Here is a 14,789-nt window from a genome sequence, read left to right on the forward strand (position 1 = left end):
TAGAAATCATTAGTTAAGTTAGAACTGGAATGTTTCAGCTTTAAACTGTCTACCTTCACACTATCAACTCTCTATAAACTATGCAACCACCATGTTAACCCTAGCTACACCTTAGTAACCATATCCACATTATCTATCTATTTTTGCATTTTCATGCACTGGTAATTCCTTGGAATTGCATTTCTAGTTAAACATTCTCTGCTGCTACTAATGTAGGCTATTTAATTCCACCTTTGACCCTTCGGCAAAATCAGAGACTTAGCAAAGATCATAGGCAAAGATCCATCATTACTGCGAAGACAGAACGCGGAAATGATCGAACGTTTGCGCCTCTCGCTCATGGCTCTCGCTCCGCTTTAAATGAAGGATCTTTGGCTTTAACCCTCTCTGGTGTTAGCAGAAAGCGGATAGTATAATGAAGGATCTTAGTTTATAATATCTATAGTTTCTGGACGTGTTCTGAAGAATCTAGTAAAATACAGGTTGCTGTGTGGGTGTTGCCTACGAACGTTTCGACTTCAAACAATGTAGGCCTACATTCTTAAGAAAAATTTGACCCAAAAAAGCCTTGCGACAAATCCCCCTCCTAACTCACGTTTTGTGGGAGGTCCCAACACATCTCCTAGGCAACCACGATGACGTGGGCGTCTACCCATAAATACACGAGCGTTGATAGTAGCCATTGCGTGTTTATGCTGTTTTGTGGACGAAAGAAGCGAGACTGAGCAATTTTTAGACCGCTTAAAACCAGTAACTGTCTTACGATTTCGACTTGTTTTAACAAACACTCGGTGTATTTTAGTGAGTAGAGACTCGTAATACAATCAGTTGTAGTGAATTTACCACAACTAAAAACGTTAGCAAACCCGTTGTGTGCACCTCCCTGCATTCCAGACGATCGCATTTGTGGGGATTAACCTTAGTTTTTGAATCGCTAGCTAAAGTGTTATTTGCGCACCGTAACGTTACCATTGTTTTTACCGATAAGGCATTCTTTTCAAGAAACGTGTTCCAATTTAGATGGCAAGCTTCCCAGATTTTGTAAACGAAAATGAAATAGGTAAGTTGATGATCCAACGCGACTCTCTTGATGGTCTTTTAGCGTGTCCTTTTGGTATGTTTTCCGCGGACATTAACGTGGCTGAAACTTGCCTAATCTTAGCTAGCAAGCTAACGGGCTGACGTTACACCATACAAATGGTTAAACTGGCGAGCTAATTAAGTGATCACTTGCTTCATATATAACAAAAGAAACGACAAAAGAGGTTTTGTGCAGCGATGTTAGTAATAAAAAGTACAATTTCGCGTGGGTGTGGTGTCTGGATGTTAATTGTAAGATGGCTATTGACCGCTGCCTACAGTTATCAATAGCATAATTTTAACAGCAAATTAACGTTAATGTTGGCAAATGGAAAGCTTATATAGGCACTGTTCATTGATAACGATATATCGGTTGATGTTGACTAGCGATAACATTTTTGTTCTGCTTGCATGTGGTGTTTACCAGAATTTATACCACAATAAATAACGTTTGCTGTTGGTTCCCCATGCTAACCTTTTAAATGTCAGTCGACGTTAACCTAGTTTTGCTACTGATGTATAATGCATGCAGTGAAGCTGGCATCCATTCTTCACATTGCTTAGCAGCTAGCTCACCAATAATATTCTGTGTTGCGGGGATCACGGGGAGAACTTGTTTTTAACATGTGTGGAATCAAATAGTTGGTAACGCAGGCCAGTAGTTACAGAATTCGCAGTTCTGCCAGGCGTTTACCATCCCCCGACAGGCACGTAGGCTACACAACCCCGACAGCGGCAGTGTGACTCATTGAGTGCTGTTGGTTTTAAAGATTTTCATTGTAATGTTACTGGTCTTTCGATTTACATCATGCACTCTTAACATGCAAGTTAAACGTTTTATTATAACATGTTTCCCAAGATCACTGTCAAACTTGTTGGTTCCTTTTGCCATGTTTTGGAGGTGTGTCCCAAATGCTGGCAGCCTGGAAAAATCTAAACTCATTCACGAGTCTGGTGACAGGATTGGGAAACGTTTCCAACACTTGCTTCGCAACTTTGATCATATTATATTTGTATAATCTTATTGATCAAAGATTCCTACCATTACTTCCTACTTCACCTAAACTTTACAAGCTGACAATAAACAGTCTCATTTCTGCATTTGTACAACTGCATGTTTCGATGTTTGCAAGTGTTGCTGTTTTTGTTTATCAAAATAAGTTTCTTATTACCCTCGTCGCCGATTGGCTTGACATGTTATGCTCTGAGGGAAACCGTTGTGAACAATGGTGTTCCAGATTAGATCTCTGAAGAAGATCAAGGTGGACGTGCCAGGCTACAATACAGACGTTATGGGCCCATCAGCTTTTTTGTCCCCCCCCCCCCCCCCCCCCAAAAAAAACACCCATTTTTAGCAACATAAATATATCTTACCACCATCGCCTCCATTTGTAAAGAAGATGGCTTTACTTTAACAGAGTAATTACTGTAAGCTGTGCAACCAGATGATACAATCAAGGGTAACGCCTGGGCTTCTGACAAATAAGATTTTATTAGGTTGAGGCAACAAGTAAATATTTGGATGACAGTTGTCTTAAAGGCTTCCCTGAATAGCGGAAAAAATTCTTTATTTTACTGTGGAGAAAGAGCCTCTGAAAGCTGTTGGGTTTGAAAATAGATTTATTATCCCGTTATTACATCATCATTTAATAACTCTGGCTGAAAGTTTTAGGCCGTGCTGTATTTGTTTTCTTTTTTGTTTTGTTTGGTTTTTGAGGGTGAACTGACATTTTTGCCTTTATGTTCTGTCTCCCCATCTTCAGGAAAGGCTAAGTTTGTTGGGGAACTCTTAGCTCCGGTTGCACCCTTTGACCAGAAGTCGGGCCGGGAGACCTGGACTGTTGCTTTTGCGCCTGATGGTTCCTACTTCGCTTGGTCTCAAGGACATCGCATTGTGAGGCTCCTACCCTGGTCAAAATGCTTAGCCGATCTGTGAGTATGTTTTGTTAGATCATAGCTGATCTATGCACTCCTATGTGATCTGAATGTATGCCCTCATGGGGCATTTGCGGGCAGTGCGTCAACCTGTACTTTGCCCTCTTTCAAAACGTATTCTCAGGAGCACGCGGCACATCATCATACCCTGTTGTTTACACACAGAAGCAACAGCATAGCACCTAGGCCAATCAAGTCTTATTCTTTTTACTGTGCGCCTCGTATCTCCTCTTTTTGGCTGCCTGCCATAGGGTGTGTTTGTTTTGTATTCAGTGCAAGGGTAATGTGTAAACCACCCTCTCTGTTTCAGATACAGAAGTTTACAGTTTGTTTTGTTTCATCCCCTGTTTTAATTGAAAGCCTCGGCCTGCCATATAAAAGTTTTATTCTCTCGCTAAGTGTTGTTTAAAGTGTGTCCCGTCAGTACAAATTAGAAGCATGGTTAAACTTCAACAAGGAGAGGAAACTAAATCAAGGTCGTTTTGCCGAACAAAGTAAACCATATCAAGTTGCTCAATAACACTGTCAGAAAGGGGCCATAACCATAAACATGTTCATGCACGCCACGGATGTGTGGCACATGCCTTGTAAGAAATACATGGCAGATCAGAGGAAGCTGACCATAAAGCCTGTTAATCAGTAGCTGTGATCTGAACGTGAGACATTTCCAAAAAGATAAGACTGCGGAGATTTCTAGATTGTATATTCAGTGTTTCTTCTTGGTTATAGCCCAGTTGATTGTATATCTAGAATGTTCTGGAAGTTCACGACCCCTCCCCCTTCACCCCCGGTGTTGTGCCTGCATAAAGAAACCTCTGTGTGCTGTCCAGCTTGCCAAAGACACGTGGCATGTATTATCTACTGCCATCCTGCTACATTCACTCTCATCCCTGCACAGTAACTGCTAGTAAAGGCCTCTGACCACATTTTTGAACTTGGGTCAAACAATACCTCCTTGTGAACCATTGAACATCCCTTAGTTGAAGCATAGGGTACGCCTCTTGAGAGCGTGTCATACAGAGTAGGATTATCTCTCACAGTAGAGGAAGCCGTTGGCAGAGATGATTGATTGGTTTGAGTCTGCCATTTGCCCCGTCTCATGTAATGCATTTTATTGTGTTAAAGTGATGAAGCAATATCATCTGTGAAAGTAGTGACCTTTTCCTCTCTTGCCCTACTTGCCCTCTCCTCCAGGTCTGTGAGGAAGGACGAGCGCTCGACTGGAGTGGGACGCCTATCGCGGCAGAACAGCATCGGCACGGTCACCCCGTTGTCCGGTGAGCCGCGAGAACACACCATTGACTGCGGCGATGTGGTGTGGGGGCTTGCGTTCGGCTCGTCCGTGCCTGAGAAGCAGAGCCGCTGTGTCAACATTGAGTGGCACCGCTTCAAGTTTGGCCAGGACCAGCTGCTCTTGGCCACTGGCCTCAATAATGGCCGCATCAAGATCTGGGATGTCTACACAGGTAAGGAAATCATTCTGCTCTGTCATCGGGCCACAGTGGGAGTTACGCAGCTGAATGTTAATACAGTGTCCTTGACGTCATTCTGTCAATCATTCTGCTTGTCCCCCACACCAAACAAAATTGATTCTTCACTAAAGTTCATTGACATGGCTTTTTGTTGGTAGAATGCCCTATTAAATGTGTATGGATCCACATTAATAGTGCATGAAAATGTAGCATTTTTGTGCACCATTTTCAGTTGACTGGTGAAAGGAATTCATTATTATGACTTTAGTTATTAGTAAATGGTGTGTGTGTGTCAGGTTGGGTGAGGGTGAGATGGCGTTGACCTCCTTTCTGCTTTTTTCCCCTGTTTTTCCTCTTTATGCTGTCTTTTCTGAATGACTTTTGTCTGTCTCTCGCCTCTGCCTTGCTGTTTGCCCAACGGCTGTTGAATTGTAAAACCACATTGCTGACGTCTAGCCTTCACTGATTGTCCCTGAAACAAACAAGCTGCACTAAAAGTGTAGAAACATGTCCCCGTCCCCTTTTAGCCAGTGATTTGCCTAGGCGGCATCCTTCTCTCTGCCTTTCTCCTAACATAAGGGCTTTATAGGGGTTGTGTAATAAATGGCCCTCTTTGCCGTGAGAGAGAGGATCTCGCAGTAGGAAAGAGAACTAGGCAACCTGGGATGTCTTGCTTTTGGAGTAGGTGTGTTCTCTGTGTTTTCCAGTGCAATCCAGTTCACATAGTGGTGGGTGTGTTTTGGCGTAGCAGAAGGTGGGTTGGGGATGGGGGGGGCGGGTAGTTAAACAGGCGTCAGCAGCTCTGCTTGGCTATTAATTGCCAGCTGTGTCGACACATGTGATTTGGAGGTTTGGCTGTTTCAGAGGGGCAGGTCTTGTTGCTGTGCTGCAATTGGCTGTTACAGAGATTTCTGGTGCAACAAGTGAGTTTTTCCACTCCTGATCTTGGCACCCATGCCAATGTCCCACGAATAGTTTATAATTATACCTCAGTTTAGTTCACCAAATGTGTCCGAGTAGAGTGCAGTGCTTCAGTGAAAATCAGATTTTAGGCCAATTCTTTTGAGAATTCTATTGGAAATGCACCCAGTGCGTCAACCAAACCCCTCTGTCAATCTTCATATCATGTCCAAACAACAATACTCCTGTCACACATGCCAGTCTCATTTATATCTTAGGGGGGCTATAAATGTTTTGACTTATGTAAGGGTGGTATGGAACTGGATGGCAGCCAGATTTGATTGAACGCTAGTAATTTCCAGTAGCTGTCATTTGCTATTCAGCAACTGTTGCATCCCTGGTAATGTTCTGCATTTACTTTTTAGCTCTCCTAGAAAACTAATCCTACTTTATGAAGGGATCCTATATGTGTGTTTTTTTTCTCTCTTCTTTTGTTTTTTATCTTCTCATTTTGGGCATACATTTTCTTTCTCTTGCACCTCTCTTTGTTGCTGTTGCTCCTCATAGTAGATGGCTGTTGGCTGTTTCTGAAGATGTGCTTTTGAAATGGTTTCTGAATGATTCTTTTATTCTTTTCACAGGAAAGCTTTTGCTTAACCTGATGGACCACACAGACATTGTGCGAGACCTGACATTTGCCCCTGACGGTAGCCTCGTTCTGGTGTCAGCATCCAGAGATAAAACGCTACGTGTGTGGGACCTGAAAGATGATGGTGAGAGGCCTGCAGTCACATGCACACACATACACCAAAGCTACCGTTGATGTTTTGGGTGCTAACAACAGAACAGTTGATGTAGAAAATCTCTCATTTTTGTAAGTTCTACAATAAATGTATGTTCATAATGATGTTCGGTTCATATGCACAAGGCAAGATTGGCATTTTTGGCACTCACTGGAATGCTACTTAAGTCCCCCTGTCCCCCTGAAGTGCCTTCAGCCTGTCAGGCTGTATTGTCCTTGTGTTTATTTAATGGGTTGGGAACTCCAAACTCACCACTGCTCCAGGAGCTCAACTTGTCCTCCAGCATTTTGTGTGTGAACTGAGCTTTCTCAACACGTTTTTGAACCCATTGTAAGGTGTCGGGAACAATCCAACTGGTATGTCAAGAGTGTAAATACAGGTTTTAGCTCCCTTTAGCTGAACCACGAGGCCCAAGCTGTCAGAGTAGGTGGAGCACTGGGTTGTTAATCATGTGGCAGAGCTTGACTGCAGAATATCCTGTCAAGAAACCTTGAAAAGGTTAACAATCTGTAACAGCCCATTTGGGTTGGTACTTGTTTTTGCAATTATTTTTGATGACCTGGCAGTGTTTTTTATCCCCCTTGTCTGCCATCTAAGTCTTATATCCAAGTGCCTTTTCCAATATGGTTATACCTGCTTACAGCATTATGTTTGCTGTCCATTACTGAGCAGACATAAATAGGTCAAATAGATGCCGTGGAGACGGCCTGAGTGGAGTTGTTTTCTCCAGCCTTATTGGCCATGTGATGCAGGTCTCTCTGCTCTGTTAATTTGTTTTGCTTGTTGTGTTCCAGGCAACATGGTGAAAGTGCTGCGGGGCCATCAGAATTGGGTGTACTGCAGCGCCTTCTCTCCTGACTCCTCAGTGCTGTGCTCAGTGGGGGCGGGCAAAGCGGTACGTGCTTCCCTTCCTTCCTCGTCTCGTGTACTTGTGAATACTTGTGAATACTTGCTCTGCTTCTGCTTGTGTGTGTGCGCACTGTCTCCCAGCTAACTCATAAATCAGAATTTCACTTTGGCGGGGCTTATTGGTAATTTGAGAGATCAATAATCCCAAACCTGCCCTGTCCCGCTGTAGAATGTCTGAGTTTCTGAGTTAGCTGGAGCTGTGCAAGTGACCTGCATTGAGAGTCCAGAACTGTGTGTAAGCAGTGCTCAGTGTCCTCCTCCATAACCTGTCAAGGCAGTAGGGGCCAATTGCTCTTCCTGACTAAATCAAAAGTTGAGGATAACTCTGATGTAAGAAATGGGGAAGCAAATGAAATGTGCATGTAGTTTGTACTGCACTGTATGGGTGTGATTGTTAGTGACAGCCATGTCTTAACAGTACTGCATGGTAAACTGCCTGGGAACTTAATCCCAACCACTTTTGTATTTCTTGTTGTTTATTTTATTCTTTTTAAAATATTGTAAATTGGCTATTGATATTTTGGTGCAAATGTGAGACCATCATAGCATTTTGTAGCAAATGGCATTAGGAAATACTCTCCCATATATATCTGTATGCCAGAACAGTCAGAAGCATTTGAGAAAGCGTTCTGAATTAAACTTGGCATTAGAGTAGAGGCGTAATCCTCCTCTGCAAAACATGCTAATCCCACATCTTGAGTTGCGTGTGGATGTTTGGGTGGGTGGGTGTGTGTGTGCATCCGTAAGTGTCTTGCTTTCCCTGTCCCAGGTGGTGGCAGAGCTCTGTGTGTGAGTAGTATTGGAGGGGAGCGCGCCGCTGCAGGCGCTTTAGCACGGTGTCCACCGAGGGCCACCTCCCCAGCCCTGTCCGCAGGATGCTCTAGTGCCCATTGCCCGCAGTCTCCCCCTCCTGTTGCCATGGTGAGGGGGGGCAGCCTTTGCTCCTGACGGCAAGGCTACCTGCATGTAGGTGCTGCACTGCATCTGTCTCCCCCAGCTTTTCTAGTGTCATATCTCATTTGAAAACCCTCAGAACAAGTAGTACACGAAACTCTCTCTTGGCAGTTGTGTCCTCTCCTCTCCTCTCCTCTCCTCTCCTCTCCTCTCCTCTCCTCTCCTCTCCTCCACCTCACCAAACCTCTCCCCATTCTAAGTACCTCTGTAGACACATCCGCAGTTCCCCCTCCACACATGCCTTACCTACACATTGTCAGTTCAGGCGCTAGTGATTTTTAAATGTCTGACCAACTTCTACATTTGGGTTGAAGCCCCATTAACCATAACTGAAGCATGGAGGTTCTCCCTCCCCCAACACACACACACACACACACACACACACACACTCACTCATTCACATACACTCTTGTTTGTGAGGGATCAGTTCATTGTGGCCTTAAGGAGAAATGAAAAGGCTCTTTGTTCCTTAGGCAGGCAGCTTGCTTTTCTGTAACGTCAGTCATTGTCCGCTATGAGGAAGATTCCGGCATGTTCTTCTAAGAGGGCAGAAGGGTAGTGGTGCTAGCATTAGCCCTGCCCTCTGCTCCTCAGCTGCTTTTGCTCACAGGCTAAGGCTGCAAAGCAAACACGAACAACATCATTGCGTTGTAAAAGATGGAACCCTTTCTGTGAAATTATACACAAAAAAAGAAGTCAAAACAATCGTCTGTATTCCATGAGAAAATGACACCGTAACTGCAAGCTTTTGCCAACATTGTCAGGTTCTAGAGTCCTTTCATTTCTCTTGCCTCTGTGTGAAAGAGGATAGAAACACTATGATGTAGCCATGTCTAACTGCCCTCTTATTAGTCCTAGCTGTGGCTAGTCGGAATGTTAAATGATGCTTGCTCAAGTGCAATGACTGCTGTAGTCATCATGTCACAAGAACTTGCTAAATGATGAAACAGACCAAAAACAGCATGTTGTGCCTTTTTTCGATACTAAGATTTTTTTAAAAAAAGTGTCCTATATAATACCTGGGCCTATATGAACATTGAACACATTGCGCTGGAGCAAAAAATGGAGCAGTTGGCTTTGTAAATTTAGACTGCACTAGGTTTTGTTCCTGTGTTTGCTGTGTGTGTTTGCCAAAGGTGTGTGCCTTTTGGCCATCAAATGTTCTCTTCTCTTGCAGTATCTGTCTCTCCGTAGGCCTCCGCTGCCGGCGCGGGCCTTTTGTAATCACAAGTGAACTAAAACTGAAAGGGGATGCCAGTGGAGTAACATTATGTTACCTTAAGTTACTACTTGTTTGTATATTCTTTTCAAACCTGTTGTAGTCTTTTTCTTTTTTTGTTAAAAAAATATAGAATATTCATGTTAAATTAAATGTAACGTAACTTTTTGGAATGTTAAATGGTATTGCAGACCTTCTTGAATTGTAATGCAATGTAGTTGTAATGAACTATGTATGATGTAGTTATAAGCTACTGAGCCATGTTGTGAGTGGGATAAGTGGAAGGTGTAGCCATGTACAGCTATAACATAGCCTTGCTGCTTGTGTGGCATGTGCAGACTAATTTTTGTGTTGTATTTGTTTTGTTTTTACTAGTTTGTAAATACTCAACAGTTGACACTGAGCATACCTTGGGCACACCATTAAATTGTGTTTGTAAAATCCAAATCCAGAGTCCTATTCTGTCTGTGTTGTTGCTGAGTGGAAATGTTGTGCAGTGGGGCTATAACAGGCTTGTTTTGCTCTTGCAGGTGTGCCTGTGGAACATGGACAAGTACACACTAATCCGGAAGCTGGAGGGCCACCACAATGATGTGGTGTCATGCGAGTTCTCGCCGGACGGAGCCCTGCTGGCCACAGCCTCTTACGACACCCGCGTCATCCTGTGGGACCCTCACATGGGCACCGTGCTGCTGGAACTGGGGTGAGGCTGCTGCAAATACCCACATTCATATTAAAACCAAAACAATACCCACATTCATATTAGAACGCAAAGATTTGTGGAAGATGACGCAGGGCTGGAAGATATTGATTTGGGGCACACATGACCCTAATGTCACGTGCCTGTGCTGTCCTTCTCTACCGTACTCATCGTTGTCTCACTTTGTCTTGTCACGCAGGCACCTCTTCCCTCCCCCGTCGCCTATCTTTGCTGGGGGGGCCAATGATCGCTGGGTGCGCTCGGTGGCCTTCTGTCACGATGGCCGTCACGTCGCCACAATCACTGACGATCGGTGAGTCAAATCCTTTCAAACGTTTGGTTGGTTTTATTGCCAGTTTGGTGAGGTAGTTGCAGCAGTATCAATATCTGTGGTTTGGCCTTATTGACAAACTGTCCCTTCTCAACACTTTGCTTGGAAATATGCTGACCACTTCCTTTTAAGTGATCATGTGAACGCTTGCAAAATTTCGGTTTCCGCTTTCAACAAAAATAGGTTATTGGTGATCTCAACTCTGCCCCTCGACCCAGCCCTATCCTCATGAGTTCAGCACAATGCTCATGGCTTAAGGTCACTTGCCACTGAACTGCCCAACCGTAGACCACTTCAAGTCAGACAGAATAAGACCCTGGTCTTGAGTGTGATCTAGGCTACTCATAGGGCCGAATGTGAACGTGACGTTGTTGTTTATCGCGAGTAACCCGCTCGCAGAGATCGGCCTAGCGAAGCTGTTCCTCCTGCAGGAAGAGTGTGGAAGGGAGAGGGCAGGAATCTCATGCTTCTCACATGACCGACATTAATCACTAGTGAGCAACGCCTGCTCTCAGGCTCTGGCTGTGTGATTGGAAAGGAATGGGGGAGGGGCCCAGCGCTGGCGGCCCCGCAGGCCTGAGGAGCAAGGCTGTTTTCACTCCACAAAATGGAGGACAGAAGGGGGGGAAATGGGTGGAGAGAGGAATGGAAAATAATCTCCTCTGTGCTCTGGGAACTGCCATAAAATCTGAAAAGAGGCCTCTGTGAATTCGAAGATGATGCAAAGCACATTTGGTTTCTCGATAAAACGAGTTTTGATGAAATTTAGAGTAACGTATTGATATTTTGTGCAATGCATACAGTAGTTGTTTTTATGCATAGTGAGTGGAGAGTATCTATCATTGTCTTTGTGAGAGACGTGGCAGAGAAATAGAGTGGCTTTCCTTAGTTTTTTCTAGTGGAGAACAACAAGGTTTCTGTGTTTAAATGTGTTGTTTGCATTTGGTTGACTTGTGCTTTGGTTGTCATTTCAGGCTGGTGCGTTTCTGGAACATTGAGGAGAAGTCCCCTCAGGCCATCGCACCTGTGGCCAACGGCCTCTGCTGTGCCTTCTCCACTGGAGGGAGTGTTTTAGCTGCGGGGTAGGTGACACACACACACACACACACACACACAAAAGACTGTTTTCATACTTCGGCAGAAGATCAAGTGCATCAGATGTCTGGAAGAGGCTTTACGCACCCTTTCATCTATGACGCCCAGCACGGCACATTGTCTTGGCATTCCTAGCCGCTGGAGATGATGTGGCTGGTGTAGAACACAGATCTGCTCTCACTGGCAGCAGGAGGTAGAGGTTAGATTCTCTGCCCGAGCCCGAGCCCGACCCGAGCCTTCCCGCCACTATCCTCGGGCCGGGCCGGGTCGGGCCTTTGATCAAGCATTTGTGTTTTTTAAAAAAATATATTATTTCTTTATTAGCCTAACTGGGTGGGGAGACTAGGCCATTATCCGAAATATTAAATATATTTTTTAGCAAAGTAGGCTTAAGTAACAAAATGTGTACAAAGTTGCAAGTTACAAAATGCAACACGTGTCATGCGCACGGTCTCCTCCACTGGCACGCATCACACTGCTGCGCTGCTGTAGAACATTGTGTGGCCTGCTTAAGCGCAACATGGAGATGGACGATATAAAGAAGAAAATTAAATCAGGAGAATTAACTTTGAGCAAGTCTGGAGGAAAGTCGGACGTATGGAAGAGTTTCGAACAAGTCGTGGACAGTGACAACATTTGCGTTGGCGTTTCGTTTTGACATTTGCGTTTCTTCATTCGGATCCATTTGTGATCCATTTCAGAATAAACAAACAACGAAGTTTACATGCTTAGTCCTTGTTTTATTATTCATTAAGATAGGCCTAATTCAGATTTATGTAGTTCAAACAACTCGTAATTGTAGTTGAGAACGTCAGTTATAAGGCTCACGCATTTAAAAAAGTGTCGGGTTTAAATCGGGCTCGGGCTCATAATTACAGTTAATATGTCGGGCCGGGCCGGGCTCGGACACAACGTGCACGGGCTCGGGCCGGTTCGGGCTTGATTTTTTGGGCCCGATCTAAGCTCTAGCAGGAGGATGGAGGGGCTGATGTGGACTTAGGCTCCCTACCCTCTTAAGCTCGCACACATTCCTACAACTTTCTAGTAAGGCCTTTCTACAGAGGGTCATGCTCCCACTGTCCCACTCAGTGAGAGAACCGCATTCTTTATAGAAAATAGCTGACGGTCTGTCTTTAGTTCAGTCTTTTTGCAGCTTGTTCCTTCAGGCGGAGTCATTTCTGCGTGCCATTTAAAGTGATCACCAACAGGTTCTGTCACACAACATTCCACCCCTAGTGTGTAGACTTCAGCTGTTGCATCAGCTGAGCCCGTGGCATGAGTTGATCTTGTTTAAAGGCTCTTCATGTTGCTCTAACTGCTCCCCCTATCTGGCCCTCTCTCACACACACACACACACACATCTACTCTCTTGTTTTGTTACTTTGTCATTCATTGCTCTCTCTCTCTCTGTCTCTCCCTCTCCCCCTCTGTCTCTCTCTCCTCTCTCTCTAGGTCTCGTGATGGCAGTGTGCACTTCTTGGCGTGCCCGCGCTCTATCGCCAGTCTCCAGCACCTGTGCCGCATGGCTCTGCGCCGGGTCATGCCCACTCAGCAAGTGCACACGCTGCCCATCCCCGTGTGCATGCAGGACTACCTGGCCTACAAGACCATCTAGCTGCACCCTGTGCCAATCACTCACTGTACAACAAGGACTTTCTCTTCTTTTGTAAAAAACAACAACAAAACAAAAAACAAAAAAAAACAACCAAAAACAGACATAGTTGTAGAAAAGAAGCAAAACAAAAAAAACTTTTTTATGCAGACCTCATGATATGTGAAGTACAGCGACGTACTTAGACACATGGGGTTATTCTTGCTCTTTTATTGGTTTGTTTTTGTATTTATTTATATTTTTTGTAAGTATTGCTTTCTAGTGTTTATTTTCTTCTCATCGGTCTTCTTTCTAATTGAATGTCAAATTATATATATTTTTCTTTATCTGTTTTTCCTTTGGAAAGAGAACATTTTGTGTTGGCTGCTCATGCAGTGGCATTGGTAGAAGGCCTTAGCGAATACATCACCAATATCACCTCTGCATCTCCCTTAGATGCTAACGAGTGTGTTCAGGTCCAGTGCAATTTTCCTTCAGCACCACTATAACCTAATGCAACTGTCCAAACACGACGTCTTGTATGATCTTGTAGAGAGTAGTAGACTTATGAATGCTAAATACTTCATGACTTGAAAGCAGTGCTTCCTCTGCCTTGACTTTTCTCTAAGGAAGGAAAACTGCACCTTACTGAGGACTGAGTGCACGAGAGTGAGTGATCGGTCGCTGGAGATGAGGGAGGTGTCGAGCAGCCAGTTGTTTTGGTTGACTTGACTGAAAGGCTATGAAGGGAAGCAAGGATGTATCTTGGGATGTGAGGTGTGCGTGAGTGAGTGTGCTTGCATGATGGGAGACCTTCTCCGGCAGTGGAGTGCGGGCTGTGGTCAGGGAGAGGGACTGTACTGCCCTGTGTGCCTCCTGAGTTGCTCCCTGTTCTTTGCACTGCCCAATTGTAGCGCTTGTGTAACTTCACACGCATGTGGGCATATAGAAACCTAACACGTACAGACATACATATGTGTGTGTATGTATATATATGTGTATATGTCCTTAATTGTTCTGAAATAAGAACTCATGGGCCTGCTTGTTTTCTATTGCTTATTTGTATATTTTCATCTGTACAAAAATGTTAAGTTTGTGTATTTGTATATGTGTCATATGGCTCAAAGACAGTTTTTTTTTCCTTATCACCAATCAATCCGTTAATTTGTTTGAATAAATATTCTAACAATGACCATGTCCTGAAGATTAACATCTCTGTAATGTGAAAAGACATGTACATGAATGATGACAATGTCTTAAATGAACGAGTGAACAGAGCGTGCTAGCAATCTATTGCGCTCCCATTCTAGCAAACTGAAAGATGGTAGAGAAATTGCTGTGTTTGTCTGTATGTATCTATGTATCTATGTGTGTGTATGTATGTATGAATGAATGATTGAATGAATGCTTATGTGAAGATTGAACTTGGAGGCTTCATCTATTGATGTAACATCTTTACAGTACATTCCCACGGAAATAACTCAAGCCGCTGTGCCAATTGATGCTACATAACTGTTTTTCTTTTTGGAAATGTTACTTTTTTGTTTTTTTTGTCCACCTCCCGCAATTGTTTGTCAGAGTTCTAGTGGGATGGTTCTGTTACCATGGAGACTGGTGTGTGCATTTCATTTCTGTAATACTTGGTGTTACTTCTGAAGCCTCAGAAGTCTGGGACGCGGTCTTCTCTGGGGGTTGAGGTGGCAGGCTAGTGGGAGAACCTGCTTGTAGACATGATTGAAGATGAACGATAATGTGATGCTGAATTGCAAAAATCAGAGCGTACGATTTCAGGACAAATTG

General features: G+C 44.1%; 1 protein-coding gene across 1 annotated transcript in view; it reads left to right on the forward strand.

Moving 5' to 3' along the window:
- Positions 1-673: 673 nt before the first annotated feature.
- The window catches only part of wsb1 (WD repeat and SOCS box containing 1), a 14,596-nt gene continuing 480 nt past the window's right edge, over positions 674-14,789 (forward strand). The window contains exons 1-9 of the mRNA XM_062552382.1: positions 674-1,060; positions 2,844-3,012; positions 4,210-4,481; positions 6,029-6,160; positions 6,985-7,085; positions 9,803-9,975; positions 10,172-10,285; positions 11,278-11,385; positions 12,851-14,789. The exon at positions 12,851-14,789 is cut by the window's right edge and continues 480 nt beyond it. Coding sequence (XP_062408366.1) covers positions 1,021-1,060; positions 2,844-3,012; positions 4,210-4,481; positions 6,029-6,160; positions 6,985-7,085; positions 9,803-9,975; positions 10,172-10,285; positions 11,278-11,385; positions 12,851-13,013 — 1,272 coding nt within the window. The 5' untranslated portion in view covers positions 674-1,020 and the 3' untranslated portion in view covers positions 13,014-14,789. The remainder of the gene's footprint in view (positions 1,061-2,843; positions 3,013-4,209; positions 4,482-6,028; positions 6,161-6,984; positions 7,086-9,802; positions 9,976-10,171; positions 10,286-11,277; positions 11,386-12,850) is intronic.

The sequence above is a fragment of the Sardina pilchardus genome, chromosome 13 (assembly GCF_963854185.1).
Source record: "Sardina pilchardus chromosome 13, fSarPil1.1, whole genome shotgun sequence".
NCBI classification, from domain to species: domain Eukaryota; kingdom Metazoa; phylum Chordata; class Actinopteri; order Clupeiformes; family Clupeidae; genus Sardina; species Sardina pilchardus.